Source organism: Labrus mixtus, chromosome 7 (assembly GCF_963584025.1).
Source record: "Labrus mixtus chromosome 7, fLabMix1.1, whole genome shotgun sequence".
NCBI classification, from domain to species: Eukaryota; Metazoa; Chordata; class Actinopteri; order Labriformes; family Labridae; genus Labrus; species Labrus mixtus.
The window spans coordinates 8,589,867-8,614,547 of record NC_083618.1 but is presented as its reverse complement, the minus strand read 5'-3'; the positions used below and the strand labels follow the sequence as shown (position 1 = coordinate 8,614,547).

At 39.3% G+C, this 24,681-nt stretch overlaps 3 protein-coding genes across 6 annotated transcripts in view; all 3 read right to left on the bottom strand.

Moving 5' to 3' along the window:
• Positions 1 to 24,681, bottom strand: part of uroc1 (urocanate hydratase 1) — a 62,072-nt gene that overhangs the window by 31,464 nt on the left and 5,927 nt on the right. Inside the window, exons 17-19 of the mRNA XM_061042544.1 lie at positions 24,268 to 24,349; positions 24,042 to 24,141; positions 23,768 to 23,926 (exon numbers count right to left, since the gene is read on the bottom strand). Of these exons, the coding sequence (XP_060898527.1) occupies positions 23,786 to 23,926; positions 24,042 to 24,141; positions 24,268 to 24,349 (323 nt within the window). The 3' untranslated portion in view covers positions 23,768 to 23,785. The remainder of the gene's footprint in view (positions 1 to 23,767; positions 23,927 to 24,041; positions 24,142 to 24,267; positions 24,350 to 24,681) is intronic.
• Positions 108 to 15,382, bottom strand: LOC132977728 (6-phosphofructo-2-kinase/fructose-2,6-bisphosphatase 4-like). 3 transcript variants are annotated; one of them, XM_061042539.1, is made up of 14 exons: positions 15,239 to 15,382; positions 7,044 to 7,160; positions 6,353 to 6,449; positions 5,838 to 5,904; positions 5,674 to 5,748; positions 5,520 to 5,576; positions 4,960 to 5,081; positions 4,668 to 4,875; positions 4,382 to 4,528; positions 4,186 to 4,290; positions 3,962 to 4,091; positions 3,706 to 3,768; positions 3,474 to 3,538; positions 108 to 1,284 (listed from the first exon to the last, which is right to left on the bottom strand). In XM_061042539.1, exons 1-14 carry the CDS (start codon positions 15,279 to 15,281, stop codon positions 1,225 to 1,227), a joined length of 1,356 nt encoding a protein of 451 aa, XP_060898522.1. In that variant the 5' UTR covers positions 15,282 to 15,382; the 3' UTR covers positions 108 to 1,224. The 3 variants fall into 3 exon arrangements, with proteins under 3 accessions (XP_060898522.1, XP_060898520.1, XP_060898521.1); XM_061042537.1 differs by lacking the exon at positions 15,239 to 15,382 and adding an exon at positions 8,193 to 8,386; XM_061042538.1 differs by lacking the exons at positions 108 to 1,284; positions 15,239 to 15,382 and adding exons at positions 2,422 to 2,927; positions 8,193 to 8,386.
• On the bottom strand, positions 18,640 to 22,733 carry LOC132977727 (MAP kinase-activated protein kinase 2-like). 2 transcript variants are annotated; one of them, XM_061042535.1, is made up of 10 exons: positions 22,132 to 22,733; positions 20,942 to 21,081; positions 20,448 to 20,512; positions 20,281 to 20,360; positions 20,063 to 20,189; positions 19,778 to 19,853; positions 19,506 to 19,630; positions 19,303 to 19,388; positions 19,136 to 19,219; positions 18,640 to 19,043 (listed from the first exon to the last, which is right to left on the bottom strand). In XM_061042535.1, the coding sequence occupies exons 1-10, from the start codon at positions 22,393 to 22,395 to the stop codon at positions 18,828 to 18,830; spliced, it is 1,263 nt and encodes a 420-aa protein (XP_060898518.1). In that variant the 5' UTR covers positions 22,396 to 22,733; the 3' UTR covers positions 18,640 to 18,827. The 2 variants fall into 2 exon arrangements, with proteins under 2 accessions (XP_060898518.1, XP_060898519.1); XM_061042536.1 differs by having other exon boundaries at positions 19,136 to 19,216.

Sequence of the window (24,681 nt, the reverse complement as noted above, 5' to 3'; positions counted from 1 at the left end):
ATGCTGGCTTGTAATACTTGTGAAAATTAATAAAGAATATGCTTTGTATTGTAATGATTTTTTTTCCTTTTTTTTTTTTTTTACAAAGCAAAAACAGCATCTCAGTCTTAACCCCAAACATCAAGTGTTTATTTTGAACTTGACAGCTGGACACAAACAAGGCCTTTGGAATCTTACTTTTAGTACAGAAATGTACAATAAAAAATATCGAAGAAAAGTTTCACAAAAAAAAAAGGGTCACAGCATGTAGTAAATGTTGGTTTTGCACACACAACTCACGTCAGACAAACATGCAGGTACAGTTTTCACAATACTGTTAAACTCTCAAACGGGCATTTGAAAGATGAAAGTCATGAGTTTAATGCTGCTGCTCATTAAGTAACCGCCATGCGACTGAAGATAGTCACAGCATCACGAACATCTAAAAAAAAAAAAAAACGCAGCCCATCCCCAACAGTAATTGTTTCGGTTCTAACATAATGATTGTGTAAAAAAAAAAAAAGGGCCTTATCTCAAGATTTTTGGTCCCAGAACATTCACTACATCTTAGAGAAAAGAGTGCTTGCTGCTGTTACAGCCTGTTTCCACCCTTTGCTGTCTCAGAAATTGTCCTCGGGAATGTTTAAGAACAATATTGATCTTCATTCACTCAGAGAAGATAAACTTATCACATTTAAAGCAGGGGGCTAATATCCAACCTTCATTTGTGTCTTGCATTCATTACATTAAATGATTGAGGACTTTGATCAAGAGCGTTTTAACAAAAAGATTTACAGTCGCCTCACAGTTTTCATGGGGATTATGAAAATTAGTTTTTTTATAAAATAAAAACATCTTTATAAGCACATAAAAGTCGACACAGTATGCAATGTATTTTACAGTAGGTATTAACTATGATCATGGACAAAATATGCCAAATGTTGAGGGAGAATCATTCATCATACAATAATATTAGACGCATGTAAAGATATTGGCATGTTCTTTTAGCTTTCCTCAGTGGGCCTCCATCTACAGGAAGCAGTGCAGTAGAGATCACGAACAGAACACATTTATAAAAAAAAATATAAAACATTTAGTGAAAGTGCTTTACAGTAAGTCTGGGGGGAAAACAAACTCAATTCTCTGTACAAGTGAATTGAACAGCACCATTTTCCCATAATGCTGTTTGTGGGTCCAAACAGAAATTCGGATGAAGCCTCGGCTTGAACAAGAAAGTGCAGGAAATCAGAAGTGAAGTGGGACTGTTCCCAAAGCGTCTTCTGTGGTGCGCTGCACGTTCACATTCTGCAACAAGGATGAGAGGACAGAGTCATTATCCAACAAAACGTCTCTGACCTTAACATACTGAACAATCCACTCAGAGAAGTGTGTCCCATAAAAAAATTCATCCTTTCATTTGATTAAGTATTTAGCACTGTGGGCAGTTTTTGTTCTTTTCGGTTTTTCCCTAAAACACATTTATTTACGGCAGATTTTGAATGATATTAGAAACATGCTCTTAAATCTGTTTTACCAAAGACAGATTTTAATTGTTGACTTCAAACAATGAAGACTTAAGTGTTTTGTGTAACTATTCATTTATTACTTTATACTTTACTGAGAAATCCCTCAGGGTCCTACACACCACCCCCCTCTGCCTGTCTACTTATACTTTGTAAACACTTAATGGAGAAGCTGACAGATCAAACAATCATTGATGTTTCAGGAGGAAGACAATGATTTTTATATAAATTATATAACATTAAGTTATCAGACAAACACAAAAATGAACAAAATGTCCCATGTGATTTATTAAATTAAGAATGTGTATTCAAAACCAGCAGTAAACAACATTGGAGATGATTCAATGATGAACAGGTCAACAGAGAGACATTAGCTTTAAACAAAAATATAACTGGTATGAAAAATATATAAATAAAAAACAGCAAAAATGTTTAATGACATTAAATGTATCTTTCAACTGTCACCTGTAAACACAAGTTTAATAAAAGCAAGGTTATATTAAACACGTTTATGGGTTCATGTTCAGACAAAACACTTATGTTAACACTTATAATCAAGAAATGTTTAATTCTACATGGTTATTAAAGACATTAAAGAAACATTATTAGCTTTCAGTGTGATTGTTCTAATGTAACTGAATACCAGCAGTGCCTACAAAGTAATTCAAACTGGGAACAATAAGACGCTCCCCTGCACTCCAACTGTGACAACTGAAGCAAACTGAGAACATCTTCACTAGTCTGTCACCCTATGCAGATCAGTTAGACAAAAACAAACAACACAACCCCTCATAGACATACTGGGAGTCACCATGAAAACAACATTAAAAAACAGTAAAAGTGATGAAACTGGACAGGACACAGCAGGGACATGTCACTTCATGATGTGTTTGTCCATTCATGTTTCTACCTGTCTGAGGTATTTAAAGATAAGATGAGTATGACATCTTTTGTTTAAAATCTGACTGAATGATAAAAAAGTGTTAATCTGGCATCAGCATTTTACTGAAGATTACATTACATTCTAAATCATGAATTCAATGTATTAAAAAGCAGAAACTTAACACATTTGACCCTCATTTTCTTGTGACTTGCAGTATTTCTGTATTTGGTTCAATTTTTCTTATTTTTTTCACTCTCGATGTGCTTCCACTTTTCTCTGTGTGCGTTTTCTCAAGTGTCAGTGTGCTTTGTACTCAGGCTCGCTCTAGTGGAAAAAAAACATGATGTAGGAAAATAAACAACATGATGCCACCAATTTCTGCTCCCCTGAGGGAAAAAAAAAAGGCCAGAGACAAAAAGTCAGAATGGAGGTAGGAGTGTAACTGCTAAGAGATGTCACAGTTGTCGGGTTGCTCTCAGGGATCACAGGTGGATGAAGACTGAACACGGCTTCCTCCGCTGTGTGTCAAAGATTTACATTCTCTGTGCAGTAAGAAGAGAGGGAGGGATCAGTACCAACTAGTACTCCTTAATAAGCTTGAAGAAAACAATGCGCTACTCCAGGAATCAAATAGAGAGAAAAACATTTTTTTTTAAAGTTCAAGCATTTCCTGAATGAATTCCTCCTGCTCAAAGACGAGTGGAACAGAAGGTGAGATGGATCACCCCTGATGTCGATTCAAGTTGTCAATAGGCATTTTCGGACCGTAGGAACTTTTTCATAGTTCTAGGAACTGTTGGAACCATCCCTTTATTTATTTGTTATGCAATGCTGAAAATGTAAACTATTTTACCCTGTTTAGATGAACCTGTTTATTTCCTGCTTCAGAGTAGGTACTCAAAGCTTTTAATATTATCATTTTAATTGTAATAGTAATTAATTTATTATTGCCATATTTCGTATATGCTATAATAATTATAAAGGTTTATGTCAGCTAACACCATGGCGGTGCAAATGCAGACAGAAAAAAGTCCCCATGGTGTGTAGTTCTCAGAGAACTCTCTTGTGTGTTTTCTTGGGATACCTACCTCTGGTCTGTCTCTGTGTGTGTTCACAGAGTCCACCCCTAAATACACAGACTCCACTTTACATCCTGAAAAAGAGCAAAAGTAAAATTTAAACACAGAACTTTCAATAAGACTGTTTTCAAACATAAGACAGGATTATCTTTTATATGTTTAAGACCAAGACTAACTACAAATCTATTCAAATTCATTTTCTTTTTTTAAATTGTGGAACAAGATTGCAAAAGCTACTCACCATAAGCCATGGGGGTCAACTTCAACACAGTGTGCAAAGGGCACTTCAGATAAGGCAACTCATCTGTGGGCACAGAGACATTTTATTATTAAGGTTATTAAACCTCATAAGGTTTCAGGGTAACGGTGTATTCATTGTATTTATTTTAGGTTGGAATCACGCTCAGTAGTTTTTCATATAATATAGCCAGAGTAAGATTTGATAAAAGTCTTGACATGAATCTTTATTAAGTAATCGTAATGTAGGTCCTTCACACCTGCAGTCTTGTCCAGGAAATATGCGAGAAGACAGCGCATGACGGCTTGGTGACAAACGACCAGAACATTCTCCTGCCTCTCCAGCTCCATGATCACAGGCTCCAGTCGCTGCACCAGGTCTTCATAAGACTGACACAGAATCACATCAACAAAATGACCAATCCTCGCACCTCTGAGGGAATTTAAGAGATAGTTTAGAGACTTGCAAGAATCAGACTCTCACCTCTCCTTTAGGATAGCGGTACCGGTACTTGTCCTGGTCTCTCAGTGCAAACTCCAGAGGGAAATTCTCCTGGATCTCCTCATACATCATTTCCTCACATACACCCTTTGTAAAGACAGAAGAAGAAGGTTTTACATTGAGTGCACACACATCCGTTTAAAGGCAATCATCAGGAGGAATACAGGAATCAACATACAGCGTTGATTTCATTCAGAGACTTCCACTGTTCATATGGGACTCCGAGGCTCTCAGCTGTCTGGATCGTTCTCTTCATCTGACTCGTCCACACTTTGAGATCTGTGATGTTCTGGTCTTGGAGGAATTCCCCCAAACTTTTGGCAAACTAGATGGAAAGAGACCGTTTAGGAAAACACTTCAAATACATCCTTAAATTTGTCTTTCAAATTATTTGAAATACATCCGTCTAGGTTATTTTGATAACATTAGAACTCCTGACTGGCTCACAGCACACAGTAACGAACCTCTCTTCCTCTCGCAGAAAGGCCAGAGTCTCCTCCAATCCGTCCTTTGATGTTGAGGTCACTCTCCCCATGGCGACATAGGTAGATTGAGCGCGGTGTGATGTGAATGTTCATCAGGTAGTAGACGATTCGGCTCTGGATGTGGTCCATAACACGGTTCACCAGGTAACGTCTACCCACATCCATAATCTTTATGTAGGACAGATCTCTGCAGCAACAGAGTCAAGTTAACCGTCTGTGATTTGAAGAGGTTGTTGATTTAGATCGGAGTAAATTCTTTGTGTGTCCTCACCTGTCAAGAACCTCGTCAAGAGGCTGGTAAGACGACTCGTAACACTTGATCCTCTTCATAAAGTCCTCAATGGCCTCCTCTGTGTTGCAGTGGATGTAGTCTGGGCTGCCCAGCTTCACTTGCTACAAAGAGAGGAAACACAGAGAGAGGATGTGAGCAGAGAGAGGAGGAAGTATGCTGTCTGAAGCACTTCTGGCTTTTTAGACATTGAGCATGTTTGTGTACATCAAAAAAGAGGCTGAAAATATTCTTGGCCTGTGCCAAAAGGCCTACATTCCAAGCTTGACCCGAAGGCAACTGGACTTGTTTGAAGAGCTAGAAGACGTTTCACCTCTCCTCCAAAAGGAGATAAAACATCAAATTTACCATGACCTGGATGACTTAGAACCTACTCAAAAGGCCTAAATATTGCCAAATGTTGAAGTACATCACTTAAAGATGTTGACGAAATATCCATGTGAAACCACACTTATGAAACAGCCATCTTCTTTATAGTTACAGACCTTTTTATTTTATTTCAAAAATATGAGTGATGTAATAGAGAAATGGACTTAACTTACCACTATATTTTGTGCAATGACATCTGGGTCCTCACACACAGATTCTACAAAAAACACCTGGATTCAAAAGAAAATGAATTAATGAATTCATTTTGAGATTATGAAGTTGCAGAGAATGGTTAAATCTGACTAAACTGTTCTTTGGCTCACGTACCTTAAACCCACTCTGCTCAGCAAACTTGACGATGGTCCCTCTCCTCTCTCTGGTTGTGTTTGTGGCATCAAAGACCTAAAACAGGAGTAAGAAGATGTTTCTTATGCAGCCCTGATGTGTAATCTTTGGGCTGTAATTTTTAATCATTTGTCATAGAGACTCACCGCCACCTGTCCTCCTTCTATACTCAGGTACTGTCGCACATCATTAAGAGCTGACGTGGCGCACTGACTGTGAGAGGACAGCAGGAAAACAGTCAAGTGTACTGATGAGGTTTTTAACAATATGTTTGTTCACTCACCTACTAACTTACAGTGACCACTTATTTTTTTAAATTAGAAGTACACAATATATAAACTATTTATATATACGATTTTATTTTCTGTTATTGCTTTCTTTGAATGGGACCTGAGCACCTGATTTGTCTCCCTTCCATGTACTAAAAGATTTTGAAATGAGAAATAAACTCTCTATTATTCTTGAATCCCTAAAAATAATGTTCAATCAGGTTTTCATTTGAAGTTTAGATGGGTGCAGATCCTTAAAACACTGTCTGTTTATCAGGATGGTCAAATCCTGGGCAACAGACAAGCAGAAGACTTCAGAAGAAGCAGAAGAAAATCTCATTCTTTTCACTACCCGGACTGAAAATAGCAGACTGCATTGTCAGCACACTTACTGCCTGATTTTTAAGCCTTCTTCATTATCTGGACGGAAGAATTCAAAGGACTTGTAGATCTTCAGACACTCCCTGCGGTACTGGCCAACATTGAACTCTGTTACAGACAAAATATGCAGTTAGGCTTTTGGGAACCTGATCTACTCAAAGTCATCCATGGAGAAACAAACTCCTCATATTATTACAATAAATAAATGGCTGTTTTGTTTGAAATGATTATTGAAAAAATTATAATGCAGCAAGCAGAGAGAATAGACTCTGTACCCGTGTGTATGATTGTGTAATTCAGTGAAAAACTAAAAGCATTACATGTGGAGAGAGTGAGATTTTACAGAAGAAGTTTGTTTGATGAAACCTGGAAACACACAAAGGACTGATGTGGTGAATCTCTCTATGCTACAGCAGTTTGCTGTTTTGAAATGTTTTCCTTATATCAATATTATAACACACTTTGTGCTTTTTAAGAGAAGCTGCTCTTTTTTAAAAACTGTTATCGTTGTGTGTTTTATGTAGGATATGCAGTGTTCATTATTCATTCTTCTGGTTTGATGGTATTTCTTCAAAGCTCTGAAAATATAATAAAATGTGTATTCCAAAAAAATATATAAAGTGACAAGTATAACTGCTCCCTCCTGAAAAGTGATTTGCAAACATAAGTATGTTATGTGTGTGGTGAGGCTGAAGCTTCTACCTTTTGTTGGCACACCTATCCAGTTTAAGTATCGCGTCAGCTTCTTTGAGATGTAAGTCTTTCCTCGGGCTGGAAGTCCAACAGTCACAATGATGGTTGGACAATTTGTCATACATACTGAGAGAGGGAGAGAGAGAGAGGGAGAGAGAGAGAGGGACAGGGAGAGAGAGAGAGGGAGAGAGAGAGAGGGACAGGGAGAGAGAGAGAGAGAGAGAGAGAGAGAGAGAGAGAGAGAGAGGGACGGGGAGAGAGAGAGGGACAGGGAGGAGAGAGAGAGAGGGACAGAGAGAGAGAGAGGGGGGGAGAGAGGGACAGGGAGAGAGAGAGGGAGAGAGAGAGGGGGGAGAGAGAGAGAGAGAGAGAGAGGGACAGGGAGAGAGAGAGAGGGAGAGAGAGGGACTTGTTGAAATATTTTTTCAACAAGTATTATTTCTTATCAAAATACTAAGCTTCTTTAGTATTATGTAAATCAAACACAAAAGCAATTTCAGAATCTGCTAATTAAAAATAATTGTTTACAAAGTGCCACACGCCTGGTAATAGAACATTTTAAATTAACAACGTTGTAGTCACAAATCAGATACCTGACATCGATTTGGAATTGAAGACGTATTTTTGCTGTAAATATAATTTGTATACTCCAGGTAAATGTCTGGTGCCGGATGCAGGGCTGATCCAGCTGCACCCTGCTTTAAAAGGGATGCAGCTCTGAAGAGAGCTTGACTAAGCAAAAACCAGCAGAGGGAGAAAAGCCAGTTGCTCAGTGTCACATCCAGACTGAAGGGTTAACGTTCACAGCATCAGACGTGCTGGTCCACCTGGGTGCAGTCTAGTCATGCTTGTCTCATTAGTTTATCTCATAAAATGAACTCCCCTTCACGGTTCAAATGTAGCTATATGCGCCTGAAACAAGGAGCTGGAGACACGGCAGATAGATGGACATGACGCATAACACTGTCAAACACCAAAGGTAAAGGATGCTGCTCATTACTTTAAGAGTGCGCAATATCTAAAACAACAGCTTCAATTATTGGACAAGGTGGGTCTATGAGAACGAGTCTGAAATAATATGTGAAAAATAAATAAAATACATAGAATACTAGCAAATGTCCAGCATCAGCTCCCACATGCCGGTTAGCTGCATCTCACCCCTTCTATGAGCTATGTGTCCGTTTCTGCACGGCATCCAGATCTTCCTGAGCGGGTTCTGCGTGAGCTCCCGCGGGGAAGTCTCCAACCTGAACTCATCGTTGTCTAACATCCTGCGGTTTCGATCACTCATGTTACTCTCCTAGTCTGAAAGTGCAGCGGTGGGCTTCAGCCCTTGAAGTCTTGATTCTGCAGGGGGGGGGGGGGGGGGGGGGGGGGATGGATCCCTCATATCAGCTGAGAAACAGCAGTTTCGTATTACCGTAACGACTGGAGGAAACGCGCGCCGGATATTGTGACATCAAAACAAGGAGTCTGGTACAGGATGCGACTTTGCTTACCCAGCACTTTAACCATGACACATCACCTCACTTTCCGCAGGTCAGTCCTGGCATGAGGAACCTGGAGAACCAGTCTCTCACTTGAACGAGTTAAAAATGAACCAGGGCTTAGATGTAACAAGGAGGTGATATATGATGGTAGCTTTCCGGTAAGTGCTTCATAGATAAATAGATCTATGCCAGTGGTTATTGCGTCTTTGGAGTTGGTTATTGGAGATCAATGGAAAACGCCATGCTTGGCAAAATAACCCAAATTCAAGGCTTAATCCAACATTAAAACAGATCACAATCTTTAAATAAAGGGAGGGAGACTAACTTTTTTTGAACATTACATAAACAAATGCACCATTCATTATTCACAGAAAGATATGGATGAAGACACAAAACTTCACCCCCATAAAACACTACCACATGACCTGCTTCATTATTATCATTACTAACATTGTATTATTATTATTATTATACTATATTATATTATTATTATTTAGCATCAATATATATATACTTTACATTCTATATATGTTTATTATATTATTATACTAGTCTATATTATATAACATTTCATTATATTACACTATATTGTTCATATTGCACTATATTATATTATATTACATTATATTATATAACAGCACTCTGCATTACTGTGGTACAACACTGCCTCTCTTTACTGCTGTTTTTACATTGCTGCTGTTTATCATACCGAGTCACTTTAATCATCACTTGTCACTTTATCTTGTCATTCTCTGCAAAAACTGTCTCAATTCTCAATTCCCCCCAGTTAAGTTCATCATTCATTTTGTACTTGTATATACCCCCTGTTTTTATTTTTATTTATCTTATCTATTCTGTTTAATGTGTATTTTGAGCTTTCTTGTCTGTGCTGCTGCAACGCCCGAATTTCCCCCCTGGGGACCAATAAAGTATTATCCTATCCTATCCTAAGAAATGGGAAGCAGGTACTTTTATTTTTTATGTATGTCAACTTTGTGTTGTAAAAGCATCAAAACAATTCCTAGAATCCCTCTCGCATATATTTCTAGGACACCGGCTTTCTTAGACAACACCTTGGATACCGTAAATGTGCGACAAAGGAGCAAGAGAATCGAGGAAAAACAGATGTCAGAAGAATAACAACCTGTCAGCCATTCACATGCAGTGCACATGAGCAGTGAATGCAGCTCTGAGCTGAGCCAATCATAGAGGAGATGAGAGGAACAGCAGCCAATGGGGGAGGCCGGTCTCTGAACCGGAGGGCGTGCTAACTGCTGACAACTCAGATAAACGTATGCATGAAAAACTGTGTAGCCTCGTGGTGCACGGCCCAGCCACGGGCCCCACGAGCGCATCACACAGTCGGTGTGTAAAAAAAGTCAGCACCAACTTCAGTTACATACACAGACAGCCAAACAAACCAAGAGAAAGTCAGCTGGCTCTTCTTTAGAAAATCGATGGAAAACATCGTTCTGCAAAAACACTATTCAGGGTCCCAATAATTGATTATTTCCATCATTCGTGAATCAACTTCTTAAGTGATTGATCCATAAGTGTATAACTACATAATAAAATAAGTTTAGTTTGTATTTCTAAAAGCTTGCGGTGTATGCAAGTGTACAAGTTATGACACTAGGGGTCGCTGTGTACTTACTTGGTATGGTAAGAAGTTTGAAATTCACTTTGTATCCTTGTGGCAGGTGTGTTAACATTGAGCATCTACTGTGACAGTTGTTTCCCCTGACAATATGTCAACAGCTACAACTGTTTTCAAAACAGTAAAGACACATGAGAACAAACCCACCATTATTAATAACATATTTTTAACTTAGACTGCTTCAATACAGTATCCATACATTGGGAAATCATTTGGATGAGATATAACTCCTGTAAAACATTAATACATTTCATAAAAAATATATAATTCTATAAAGCACATACACTTTTTTGAAAGTATTGAGCTTAAGATTTAATTTACTCTAATTCTTTTAATTCAAATGTTTCCCCTTTTATATAATAGAAATTACTTTCTTAGGCAGCATTTTTAACTTGGCCCTCATCATGTACATAAGCCAGTTCACGCCTTAATTCCCAAGTTAAAAAAAATGTATGAATAACTTATTTTGCAAGTTAAGTCCGATGAAGCTTCAAACCTCAGTTTCAACCAAGTGGCAACTTCAGTGTTGAAAAATGAAGCCAATGCAGAAGTGTACAAACCTGCAGTTCCTCTAATGTCCACTTGAGGCTTAGGTCACAAATGCGCCCCTTATTAAAATGTCAATTTTTACAGCAGAATAAACATGTTTACAGCTTGGTACAAAAAATAGATTTTGGTCTGAATATTTCATGTCTTTATCGACACGCACTGAAGGAGGGGTGATTTTGTTTTAATTATCCTCATTTTCATTTTATGAAGGGTAAGAGTTATTCATAATAAGGGTCATGGCTGATCTGACTGACAGACCAGCTCCAGCTCTTTGCCTGATAGGTTGCCGAAAGTTAGTTTAAGACAACATTTTCAATATGTGGATTTCCTACGATGGGCTTCAAAAGTCTGCTTCAGTAACCAAAGGGTGACGTTACTGATACTAAGGCCATGTTTAGTCTATGGTTTCCTACTTTCACACCCTGCTTGTTAGTTTCAGCTGGTGACCCCTTCCTATATGTTGTTTTCAATTTTAAACTACAGCTTCCTAAATGTACTTTATGGAAAACCTTTTTCTAATTCACTGAGTTCTTCCTCCATGTCCTCCTCAGTTGGCTGGTTGTTCTCTTTTCATATAAATATAAAATATCACTCTCCCTCGACTCTTCAGGGGATTTTCTTTACATTGGCCTAAATGTTGTTGTTTTTGACAGGTTTTCATGGCTGGAACCTGTGGTATTAACAAAAAAAAGAATTCAAGTAAATTTTTTAGGCCATTTTGACTTTATTAGATAGGACAGCTGAAGAGAGACAGGAAATAGTTTGAAACCCATCGGCCTCTGTAATTAGGACTACAGCCTACAGTAAATAGGGCGCATGTCATAAACACTAGACTAGGCACATCCAGCGCCCCTTCAAAAAGATTTTACCATTCAAGTTTATCAGAGAGTGACAGCAGTGAAGCTATTGAAGGCACACGTGGACAAACGAGCTCAGAGGCCTTTATGAAACGTTGATGCTGTAGCAGTAATTAACAAGTTGATCTCACAAGAGTCACTTACAAAACACTGGTATCACAGGAAAGTGGTATGAAGCTATGAATTATTTATAATGGTTTTATATTTTTAAGGCAGTATTCTAACTGGCTCGGGCCAGTGGAACGTGTAATCAGCTGGCCCAGATATTTTTAATCAGGAGTCTGGGCCAGCAGGCCAGTTATTATGTTGTGTCCTGAAGGCCAGTGAAGTTCATCCACAATCAACTGAGAGCCTCAGGCAAATGTCCACCTTTGGTGGACAATACAGATTTATTCTATTCTATATTCTTACTTGTACCTGGAAAAATCTAACAAAACAATACAAATTTAAACAATTAATTACCACTCCTCACAGCCTCATGAGAAAACACCAAAGGCCTGCTCTGCTTTGTTTGTACTGGGCTACTGTAGAAACATGGTGGTGTATCATGGTGGACTCCTTGGACAAGCCCCAATGCCTCTGTTGAAAGAGTTCCTTCTAAGGTAAAGAAAATATGGATCATACACTTAGATGATTATACATACACTAATAAAAACATATAAACTATTTGTGTTACATATTTAATCCCCTCCTCCCAAACCAGCACCATCTTACACTGTACCCTTACGTGTAGAGGTGGGAAAAAAGTAAATTTATGGAAAAATCGAGATTCTTTTCTTCTAAGATTTAAAATCGATTCATAACTTCCAAAAATCGATTTTAAAAATAATGATTTTTTTTTTTAAAAGCTCTAAATAGTATTGTTTCTTTTTTTTTGGGGGGGGGGGGGGGGGGGGGGTTATCAGTCACTCCCTGCTGAGTGCTAAGGCTAGCTCTTTAATGCCAAATAGAGCAACAAGAAATTCAGCCAGTCTAACAGATGACTGGAGTAGATCCTGAAGTATGTACTAATTCATCAATAGACTTTGAATCCATGGAGCAATGAATCCAGAATCGTTTTGAATCGAAAAAATCAATTCTGAATCGAATCGTGACCCCAAGAATCGAAATCGATTCAAATCATGAGACACCCAAAGATTCCCAGCCCTACTTACATGTCAATAATAAAAAATTAAAAAGTCAGAATTTCCTAGAGGCTAAATGTGAAGCCATATTGATCCTGGTTTATTATTATCTAGAGACTCAAACCCAAATAAAATAATTTCATGATGAAATCCAAAGACAACTTTAAAAGGAGCCGACAGATTGTTTTGTGTCTTTTAACTGCACTAGCAACTTAAATAATTACTTGATTATCCAATACGTTTTTAAGAAATGTATTGTTGACCAACCAAATTAAAAAAGTAAATATCATTTTCAGTACTATTTTGTATCCTATGTAATCCTGACTCTGTCTATTGCTCCCTGTAGTGTTATATGTGACAGGATGACAGGAGAGAGCCTAAAGAAGCAAGATTAGACATACAGCGAAATTCTCAAACATAAACATTGCAAAAATAACAGTCCTTAAATGCCCATGTATGTAAAACATCTGCTAGAAGAGTAAACTATGCAGGCGTACACTTGTACTGCATAGTCACCACACACACATAAGCTACAGCTCTGCCTGAAGCCTATAATGAGATTCTGAATGTGCTGGTGAACTTTCCCCCAGATAGAGAGCAGACGCGGGGAGGGAGGGAGCTGCAGCGAGCGAGTGAGGTGGAGTGAGTCAGTGAACAAGGATGAGAAGGAGTGATTTATTTAGAGGTCGGCTAAAGAGAGAGATAAAAACACAAAAAAGGATTATGGAGTAACATACAAAAGTGAAAAAAAAGGGGCAAAAGGAGGCAGCAATCTGCAGCTGGTAACGTGAGAGGCAGTCTCTCAGGCATGCAGATAAATATCCTGCAGGGTTTAAAGCTACTGTTGAAGGGTGCATGTAAGGATATAATCTGTGCCGAGTCTGTTGCAAACACTAAAGCAGATCTCTCTCTGTCTGCAGTTATAAACACATATGCGCTACATGTGCACTCTTGAGACAAAAGATAAGGCAGTGCTCTTACAACCAGTGTCTTCTTAACATCAAATGTATATCAGTTGGGAAATGCTAATATCCAAGCCAACTGTTAACACACCAAATCACAAAGTATCTGTTTCATATTTCCATACAATAAATAACTAGCTTCCACTAACAGGCAAGTATGTTACTTCATAGCATGTTTTTCCTGTTTTTTCTGCTTGGCTCCACCTCTTTGTGTTGGCAGACAGTCAGCCAGCAGTGCACATCTCCTACTCAGCAGCAGCATAGCCTGAGCTCTGTTCATCCCCTGTACATCTGCCACACCAGCTCAGCTGCAGACCTTTAAACACCTGTGACAAGATATATATATAAAGGGAACAGAGTAGAATCCCTCTATCTGGATTCAAAGTCTGACAGAGACCTTGCTAGACTTTGTCCTTCCTGCTAGGTTTATGTCAACAAAACAGCATGTTAACCAGATGCTATGCTACATTGCAAGATGAATTACACAACAGCCTGTTCTTTTAACAAATGAGTCATTGAATTATATAGGTGAAAGTATTAAAAACCTTGTTCAAGACGCCATTCATATAAACATTATTCTTTCATAAAAGGAGAAGTGTTCGAAGTGGAACCCTAAACCCAGGTCAAATACAAGAGGCTGACATTAAAGCATGCCAAAGTAAACTTTTATAGGTTCAATGAGGGCAACACTCAGGCTTATTTTGGAACCAAATTAACACAATACCCAAATAGACATTGAACTCTGTCCTCCATCTGTCTCATCGCCAGCTGCACACGTTGTGAACAAATAAAGCAACATTTACAGTAAGTGTCTGAAGTGATGTGACTTAAAAAAAACCAAGATGAATCATTGAGACACAACAAATCAAGCATATAACTTAAGACAATCAAAAGCATATTTAGTTCTCTTGGAAACAAAGACTGTTGTGTTCTTTTAATGTAAATTATGAACCACATAAGGGAGCTCCTCAACATGTTTTAAAGAGGAAAGTTGGCACCTAATTATAAAGTAAGTATTACTCTCTCCTTCCAACATGCATGCAAGGGCAGATCGAAACTTATATTACAATTGTACAGAATTAAAGTCCAAGGTAAAAAATAAAAATAATGTAGAAATTCCACAAAAAAACCTCTCGATTTTGGTGTATCTTGTAGACATGATGTTATGTCATTTTAGAAGCCCTCAGTGTTTACATCCTACCAGCCTAGCAGCTAGCTAGCTAACCAGCAGCTGAAGCCAGGTTGAGCAGCAGATAGTGAGGGCTTATATTTACTACCAAGGCATCCTTAGCATTCGCAAAGTTACCAACTATTTCCCAGTTTATTAAACCGTACACACCACGTCTTTCCCGTGTTTCCGGGCTGTGTGCCGCAGTCTGTTCCACCTCTGTATGTAAAGCCCCTGTCAGACCCTGGAAGCGTGCCTACGTGACACAGACTTGTTTACTTCATCTGCTCGCTAGCACAGCTGCTCTGTAGCACTCACTGCTGCACACACTGTCACCAGAGTAAAGAGACAATATACACATAACAAAGTCAGATTTGAGCAGGAGTTTGCACTCTACCTGCCCTTTCCCGCGTGTGTCTCGGGCGGCATGAGCCCCTCATGGTCGCGATATGAAGCCTCGTCTTCCCAGCTCTGTGGACAGGAGGACCTTCAGCAATGAATGAAGCGAGCGAACAGTAGAGCGCGCGCTCATTGTCGCGTCTACCCACACGTGCACACAAGCAAACCCACTTGTTATTTGTTTAGCACTGAGCTCCATCTTTAACCAATCATTTAAAAGTTTGAGCCGTTTTGAAATAGGCTACAATTAGCTATATTAGCAAATGGAATTGCATACAAATACCCCATTACCCTTTCTTCTCTGCAGTTAGTTTTTAGTTATGCAATGTTGTTACAGATTTTGCATAACTCAAAGATACAATAATTACATTTTGAAATAATAGATAATGTTTTGCAAGAATCTGAGCTTCATCTAAAAAGAAGCATTCATTTTATTGCTTAATAATTTTGTGTTTTTCTTTGATGTCTTTGAGCTTCTTTCACCAGTTGTTGCATATTTTCACAGGAATGCAGTTAATCACAACATCCTACACTCTTGTGCCCTGTGTGTCATACAGCCGGTGCCCCTGCCTCTGGTACAACCTGAGGTATTCACTGCCTGGTATAATAACCACTAACATTTCCACATAGAAATAATAATAAAAATAATAATAAAAAAGATTGGGACAATGTGTACCTTTATGTGTACCTTTATGTGTACCATGTGTACCTTTCAAAAATATCTCACACCAAAATAAATCCAAAAATTCAGTTTTGTCACCTTTTGACTTAAGGAAAATGGTTAAAAAATAATATATACAGTAGGCCTATACATGTATATATTTATTTGTAGGTTAAGATAGAGTGATAAAGGAAGTCTGCAAAGTAGCCAGGTTAGCGAGTATAAATTTGGCTACTTCATATAATTAATATTATATAGCCTTAATAAATGTGACTAATTTCATTGTAACTAATACTTTACAATCATTGTTCAGCAATCATATACGTATGTCTGAGTTGAGTCAGATAGATTTCCATGGGCAATGGAAATTTTGCATAGGTATTTTGCTATGTGTTGATTAACCTTAGCAGCAGCATGTAAAAAATAATTTTGAAGTCCAATATATTGAGACCCTTGTGGGGATCGTGTGTAAGAATGCAGTAATAATTCAAGCCCTACGCAGTTTCAGCAGATGGCTGTTCATGAGCCTGGTTTTGCCCAAGATTTCTGCCTCTGAAAAGGAAGTTTCTTCTTGCCACTGTAACTTTGCTAAATGTTGCTTTATGATGGATTAACGTTGGGTCTTTGTAATATAGCAATGAGTAAGATCTTTTTACACCCGTGATGCCAAGGACATGCTCCGTCTTCCTCGCAGTGGCCTCCTCCAGTCTTCTCTAGGAACTGTGAGATCCAGCATCACCAACCGTCTTGATGTTTCTGACAGCAGAACTGTATCTGCTCTGAGCGTGGTGACTTCTATTGGGTTTAGGGAACCAGAGCTGTTCCCCCATCAACCAACAGCTGCCAGTCTTGGGCCGTTGTGAGGAGTCCTGTTGTGGCCTGCGGCCCTCTCCCAGGGCTTTTGGACAGCAGCTGAGGATATGCTCTAGAATCCCAGTCCCAGAACACAAAAATCAAGCAGGGGTCTAAACAGGAGTCCCAGCAGAAAGGGTTCAATGGAGTGGGGAGAAAATCATACACTGACTGCACAAGGAATATAACACAATGAGGTTCAGCTTGCCACAGGTCTGACCAAGATACAGTCCAGTGACCTAGTTCCAACAAATCCATGCTCGCTGCAGGCGTATCCCCACTGCCCTGTTGCATGATGTGCTCCAAACATGCCCTCACCTCCTGCTGGACCAAGTGAGGTCAGGCTCTAGCACTGTTGCTGGATTTGTTGTAGCTGGTTGTTGGGTTGCTGCCTAACCCAGCCAGCCTGTCTAGATGTCCCCCGGCTCACAAGCATCCTGTTTCAACACTGGGACTTGGCTTACTCCGCAGCAACTTCCTCCCCATCCTCAATTAAATCCCAGTACTAGATACCTTGGGGTCCCTGGACTACCTGTACTGCAGCACCTAGCTTGAACAGTGAGTGATTAGGAGTGTGAGCTTGCTCTTCTGTATGTACAAAGCGATGCCCACAGGATCCATGGGAGAATAGCATGCTGATAGTTCCAGGTCTTAAAATTGACAGGACTTGTTGACAGCAGCCAGATTGTTCACCAGCTCTTGCACTGCTCTCTTGATGGATTCCGTGCCCTTCAGAGAACCGTTCAACACCTTGGTGGTTGAGGACCACTGAGGACCTGGACTTTGCTGGTTAGAAATGTATCTGTGCCCATGAGCTTATCCAAGCCTTTCAGCTGACATCTGCAACCTGGGCCCGCTATTGTGGTCACCATTAAGTCGTCCAAAGAAATACATTAAGACAAAATTATGAGCCTCTGATCAGCTCCCCCTATGTTTAAATAAAGCATGAACATATGAAATTGATTCCCCAATACTTTTATAAAAAACGGATTGAAAAAAATCAAATGGTATATGTCTCCTTTCTATACTTTATTTCTTATATTTTACATAATTACTTTAGCCATCTGAAAGATGTATATTGCTCTAAACAGTTTGAAAGGAAAGTCAGGAAGACTTTCAAGACCAAATGACTGAAACTAACTCACATTTATGCCTCAGAGTAATATTGAGACATTGGTTTAGTTTCAGAGTGTTATCTGTCACAGAGGCTGTTCCTTGGGGGCACACTGATCTATCTTCGGAGGCGCATGATACAAGGAAATGATTCATGTTCTGATCATTTGTCATGGCTTCATGTGATAATACTACATTAGTATAAGCCTAGATGTGAGAAACCCAAACAAAATAATCACAATAGATAAAACACTGCAGGTTCAGGGTGAGTGTGTTCAAGTATTTTTTTTGTTTTGTTTTAACCTTTTCACAAAAAATGTTTAATAGTATAAATGTAAGGAATTGATCATAGAACATAAATCTTACACCAAACACACTCTGAAGTCCGAAGGCTGGCTATAAAACGGCTGAAAACATTTTTACACAACTGTAAAGAGACTGTTTGTTAAACAGACAACATTTGACATAGTTCGTGTCCCTCAGTTAATGGTTAACAGTAGGCACCATTGATTTCTTTGCAGAGGCTGCCTCAGAAAGGAAATGGAAAGTGTGCTGAAATGTTTTATCGTGTTGGAAGATGGTTTGTTATGCGTTGAATATTACCTTACACATATTTTTCATGACTTCCACATACTGTCTTTCTTTGTTCACAACAGGAGGATTAATACTCCCACTGCCACAAAATCTATGCCTCAAACTTACGAATGAGGTCTATGTCATTATCTGTGTCAAAGAAATGGTTGAAGTTCCAAATATAAAAGTGACACAACACATTTGTCAAACAAACAAAAATGAAACGTTTATTTCAATGCTATGGTGGAAACAATCAAAATAAATGATGTCTTTTGAAAGACTTTAGTGCTACGATACAAGTAAGACAAAAAGTGAGTAAAATACAATAAGTGATATGAAAACAGAAAATAAGGCCCACTCTGGTTATCATACATTTACACTACTTGTGTCAAATGCTCATTTTCCCATGCTCTTCAGGAAATGCAACCTCTCTGTCACTATTAGACACCACTTGTCCGTCTCCTCCTGTCTCTCCTTCTTCCCCTCCCGACGTGGGCCTCTTTCTCCTCTTGTTGAGAAGAGGATTGTTGGACATGTCCAGGTCTTTGATCTTCACCTGGTCGTAGTCAACTCGCATGGTGGCCAGGGCACTAGTCATTTCCTCCTGTTGGGGTGACATTAAATGGAGTTAATCTGGTGCTTTACCGCCATCTGCTGGTCGAATTTAGGAAACAAGACAGTCGGCGTGGGGTTCACCTTTACGTCATCCCACAGCTCCTTGTCTTCGGTCAAAACTCGAGAAGTGTGCAGGGGCGTCGGAGGGACTATCATAGACTGCTGCTGTGTAAACAACGCACAAATCTTATGAATAAATGTAGGAAAGATACATAGTATGGCAACTGAAAGACAATGTGATGACTAACACTGATCCAGGGATGGTTCACAAACTGTCCAATGGTCATCCTCTCATTGGGGTCGGTCTTCAGCAGCTGATAGATGAGCTGTTTCGCTACAGAGGTGAGAACATAAAACATGATTGTACTGATTGTAATACAATGTACGTTGTCGTTACCGTTTTTTAAAAATCTCTTCCTTTGATTTATAAACCATACGTTTGATATCTGACCTTCCTCGGAGACATCAGCCCACTCGGGGTTTGGGAACTTGTACTGGCCCAGCCTGATCCTCTGCTTCATGCCTGGAGAGATGGCCTGACCTGTGTTTGAGTAGAACGGAGGAAACCCACACAGACTGAAGAAAAAAGAGAAGACAGGAAAGCGATAAGGTTATTATTCTATCTTTATTTACCAAATCACAGGGTTTACCATTATATAACGCTTCAGAAATGAGCTATAAATGGATTAAGTTCCATCAGTTTCAGATGTGCATGACACTCACAGAATGTACATGATTACGCCCAGAGACCACATGTCACATGACTTGTCATATTTCTCTGGCCCAAGCACCTCTGGAGCTGAACAGACAAAGGCACAGAAAAAACAACACAGGACTGTGGAGAAGGACAGACACTGTTCCACAAAAGCAGTCCAGTATGTAGACATATAAGATGACAGCAAATAACATCAACAATTCAAAGCCTACGTCTATAATAGCACATTTAAAACGATGACACAATAACGATTTTACTAAAAGTCTTTCAGACATACAGCAGCCAATACTCACCGACATAATATGGAGTGTAACAGGGAGTCTGCAGGGAGTTGTATAGAGTTGTCTCCTTAGCAAAGCCAAAGTCGGTCAGTTTTAGTGTAGCGTTACTTTCTTTGGTGGTGTAAAGCAGGTTTTCAGGCTAAAGTGTTCATGACAATGAAGAAAACACTTAAAGATTCAAACGTTTAAGATTCTCTCACATTATTCCTGAAGAACAACAGCAGCAGTACCTTTACATCCCTGTGAGCGATGTCCATGTGGTGCAGGTACTCTATGGCTGTGCCAATGTCATGCATGATCTCTGACGCCTCTGATAAACACACATGATATCAACATATCAAATACAGGTGAAGAAACTCATTATTAGAATCTGTTTGAAGTTAATTTCTTAACCAACCTCTCTCGGTGAAGGCCTCATCCCCCCTGGCCTGGATGTGACTGAACAGCTCCCCTCCCTCCATACTGAGATGAAATTAGATGAAAGATCATAAAGGGGAAAGAGAGAGCAATCCTGGCAAACAGACTCAGCTCTGTACTCCAATTGTGGTGGGACAACAAAGGAATTCATTTGTTTACTGCTGAATTGAGTCCAGTGTTGGACACTCACGCAACGATACATTCAAGGGAAAATCTAGCCAGGAATTTGAGACGTTAAAAAGATAATGTTTGTGTTCATGATATGGAAATTCCAAATGAGCTTTATTTCAATACAGCAGTAAAATTACCTTTAATTTGTTGCTAAAAATATATTTATTTCAATGTATCTGAATCACTTCTGCAAGCTGCAAAATACAGGCGTGAACACTTCCTGTATCCAGTTGCCTTTTGGATTAAACTTTGAATTACCTTGACCTGGATGACTGAGAACCCAACAAATAAAGACATGCTCACCACTCCATAATAATGAGGAGACATTTCTTCCCCTGGTGCATATTCTCATACAGACTGAGGATTCGAACGATGTGGGGACCTCCAGAAACTCGTAAGTGCAGCTCTACCTCCCGTCTGGCTTTAGGGGTATCGTACAGGATCTGCTCCACAAACACATATCAATCAAATGTCCCATATTGGTTAAAGAGTATTGTTTTGTTGAAATTAAATCATTTGAAATCCTTTTCAAGAAATCACTTAACACACATGGAAAAGCCCTGTTTGTATGCAGACCTGTAAGGCATCACAATAACAAATGTAGTTCCTGTTTGAAGTTGTAATGTCTAGAGTGAATAGTTAATTACAAGTGAATGAATTAAGAAAGCATTTAGCCCTTTAGCCATATGCTGTCAAAGGCACAGTATGTAGCTGTGGTGTTACAGATAGGGGAGGGGGGATATCCTTTATTTCTGGACATGTAGACCCCAGACAATTTTAGATCTCTTTTTTTTTTGTCCAAATTTTCTTGAAGCCACTATGAACCACTATTAACACAAAACACAAGTTAGAGCTATTATACTTTTTCACTTTTGGCTTATGACCAACTGAATCCCAAAGAAAACATGTGGAGGCCCCCCTGGGGCTGCTCTTCCTGTTTGTGTTTTCTTATGGCTTCAGTACAACCCTACAGTCAGCTGCTTGATGAATTAACGGCTTTTCCATATTTCCAAGACTTTTAAATGTAAACTTCTAGTAAGCTCTTTACTTAATTGGGAATCTGTGAGTGATACCAGTTTGTTAGTAGACAAAGATGATTATGTAGAGCATCAGAGCAGATCATTGTCCACACAACAATCGCGTTAAGTGTGTCAAAGCATCCCATAGCACATCACTGTCTCACACTCATCTACTATCTGGGCAGCGCAATAATAAACTTTAGCTTAAGATTATTCCTTCAGGCGTCATGAATTATTTCTATTTCATCCGCATTAGATAAAACACTATAAAAAAATACATTTTCACATAATGAAGCTTCAGCTGATTCAGATTTCCAGTTTGATACAACATTATGAGTTCATAGAGAAGAAATTAATAATTGATGGATGCTCTCTTTCTCTTCAGTGACAGCAGCCTCCAGAAATGGACACGTTACAGATCACAGTTGGGTGAAGCAGACAGGCCCACATATTGACACAAACAAAAAAACACACCTTGAGGGCACACTTCTCTCCTGTTTTCTTGCAATAACACTCCAGCACTTTGCCATTGATTCCCAAGCCGAGAACCTGCGCGGTGATTTTATAGTCATCTGTCACTGCATTTCTCTTAAACTCGAGGTAAGGGTAAGGAGGGGGCTGGAGCCCGGTGAGGCCACTGACCAGGCTGCTCCCCGGGCTGGTGGAGCCACTGTGGCGTGCTGTCCCGTGCTGCGCAGTAATTGGATTTACCGGCTCTTCCCCCCGGTTGTGATGCATTTCATCCGAAACGGTGATCAGTCTCTGCCATAGAAAATATTCAGAATCTTCCTTGTCCACAAGACTTGTGTACTTCCTCTAAACGCACTTTGAACACTGTAAGAGCAAAACAAAATCTGCATTCTATCCAAAAAGGGCGGAGGTCTGAAAACGCACCGTTATGTTGGCACAGGGGACCTCAGACGACTCCACCTGTTTTCTGAATGTACGTGAAGAGATGGGTAAACAAACCAAATGACTACGAGGACAGAACAATGCTGAAAGTATGCTGGTATCCCTGGTCGGTCTTCATCACGTTCATCTGCCTCCTCATGCAGGGAACACCAACCTCTCCGGTTCCTTGACGTCAGCAGAGAGGCTCAATTCCAAATTCTTAAAGGAACAAATACTTTTTATTACCTCGGTTTCCCGTGATATCTGTTTGTTTTCTCCAGATCTCTTATCTCCATAACTTGCAAAGCAAACAACAAAAATAGATAGCTTATAGGCTTAATTTGCCTCATTGGTGTGGGCAATCATGGCAGCACATCCTGTGGTGGTCTGGCCTTTCACAGTGACCAGTCTTTTGTTTTGTTACTAGATCTAGAAGCCTTGTTACCCCACCACAATGGGATAAATTAATCCTTTATAAATGGGAAATAAACAGATTTTTTTATCCCGAGATAACAAATAAAGTAAGTACAGATCTTGAGAAAACAACCAGAGATAACTTATCAAGTGAAAATGGAGTTTATGGTTGAATATATTCTTACAGCGCTTCAATACATTTTATCAAAAGTTTCAAAACTTAGTTTTAACATCCCTTCAGAAGATCCTCCAGTATTGACTGCTCTTTTTGTATTTTTTTTTTAAGATACTCACACATCCAACTGTCTCTTCAGGTAGGTGCGTAGGGCGAAAAACTAGGACTTTAAAAGAAAAATCTGCTCAGTATTTGGTGATACTGAGCAAGAGTAGTGTGCTGGATTTTTATTTTCTACTCTTTTTGTGTTGAAATACAGTCCTTTTTCTAATTTAACAATACAAAGTATTAAAACATATCTCCATTTTCATATTATGATATTGAAGAAAACATTTTTGAATTTGCTGATAGACAAATGACTCATATGGGCTTTGTTCTGAATGCACTTTTGGTTTAATATTTGGCACTGGACATAAGGAACATGTATTTCAGGATTAAGTAATCAAAAACAGACAATATTGCAGCCAACTTTGCATTCAATTTGTTTGTGGCAAACTTTGTTGAACTGTCTAAGAGTGTGATTTCTGGAAGACATTAGTGTTTAATTTCAACAGCTAAAATAAAACCAGATTAAACTGATTACAGATGCAGGTATTGTTTCAGTGTGGCTATATGTAACTGGCTGTCAACCTAAGCTTTATGTCTTGTTCAGCCTTGCAGGGCACGGTCCAGTATATGCTCATCCTGAACAGGAAATGGCATGGTGACCCGCAACTGCCTGTTGTCCTCCATAGTGCGCTGGATGGTTTCGTAGGCGTTGGAGTTTCCAGACCAGCATCGACGAGCCACCTGCAGCACACATAAACAGGTAAGAGCAGGCCAGCTGTCAACTGTCAAATGTTTTCATGTAAACTAAAGTGAGGCTGGAATCTATCATGTGACTCTTCTCTCGTCACACTCTCACCCCATTGGAGACGTCCCAGTTGAGCATCAGTCTGGCTCGCTTCCCTGCCTCGTCTGAGCCATCCAACAGCAGACCAAAGCCTCCGTTCATCACCTCGCCCCTTGACAAGAGATCAAAAAAAATAAAAACACTCTGACACGGTATAAGGTATGTTTTGATTTACTTATTGGCTAGGAATAAAAATAACCATTTGCACAGATTTGTATTTTGAACAAGACAGCCTTACCAACCAACACCACCACCGTTGTGAAGAGCTACCCACGTGGCGCCCCTGAATGCATCACCAACAAAGTTCTGGACCGCCATGTCTGTATGGAGGAGACATTGTTATAACTATAATCAGCCTTACGTCTATTATCTATATTGTAAATGTTTAAAGTGAATCCAAAAGCTACTTGACTTAAACTGCCATGAAATACATCATCAGTCCTCCCCATTTCATTATCTTCATAGTTGTCAATATTAAAATGATCTCATAACAATCTAAGTCTAGACTTTAATGATGAATGATTTAGACTAGTTACCATCTAAATTAGTCCTCATGACGAGTCTGTGTGCATGTCTTTAGGGTGTATTTCGTGAATGGAGTGTTTTTGATCAGGGCAGTTAGCTGTGTTTTATCTTTTAACATACAGCCATG

Coding starts and splice junctions, on each gene's coding strand:
- LOC132977727 (XM_061042535.1), bottom strand. CDS start 22,395: ATGCATCACAACCGGGGGGAAGAGCCGGTAAATCCAATTACTGCGCAG. Junction 19,854..20,062: donor TTACACTCCATATTATGTCG/GTGAGTATTGGC, acceptor TTGTCTGTTCAG/CTCCAGAGGTGCTTGGGCCA. Junction 19,631..19,777: donor GGCGTAATCATGTACATTCT/GTGAGTGTCATG, acceptor TTTTTTCTTCAG/TCTGTGTGGGTTTCCTCCGT.
- LOC132977728 (XM_061042537.1), bottom strand. CDS start 8,325: ATGAGTGATCGAAACCGCAGGATGTTAGACAACGATGAGTTCAGGTTG. Junction 6,450..7,043: donor GATAGGTGTGCCAACAAAAG/GTAGAAGCTTCA, acceptor TGTCTGTAACAG/AGTTCAATGTTGGCCAGTAC. Junction 5,749..5,837: donor TAGAAGGAGGACAGGTGGCG/GTGAGTCTCTAT, acceptor CTCCTGTTTTAG/GTCTTTGATGCCACAAACAC.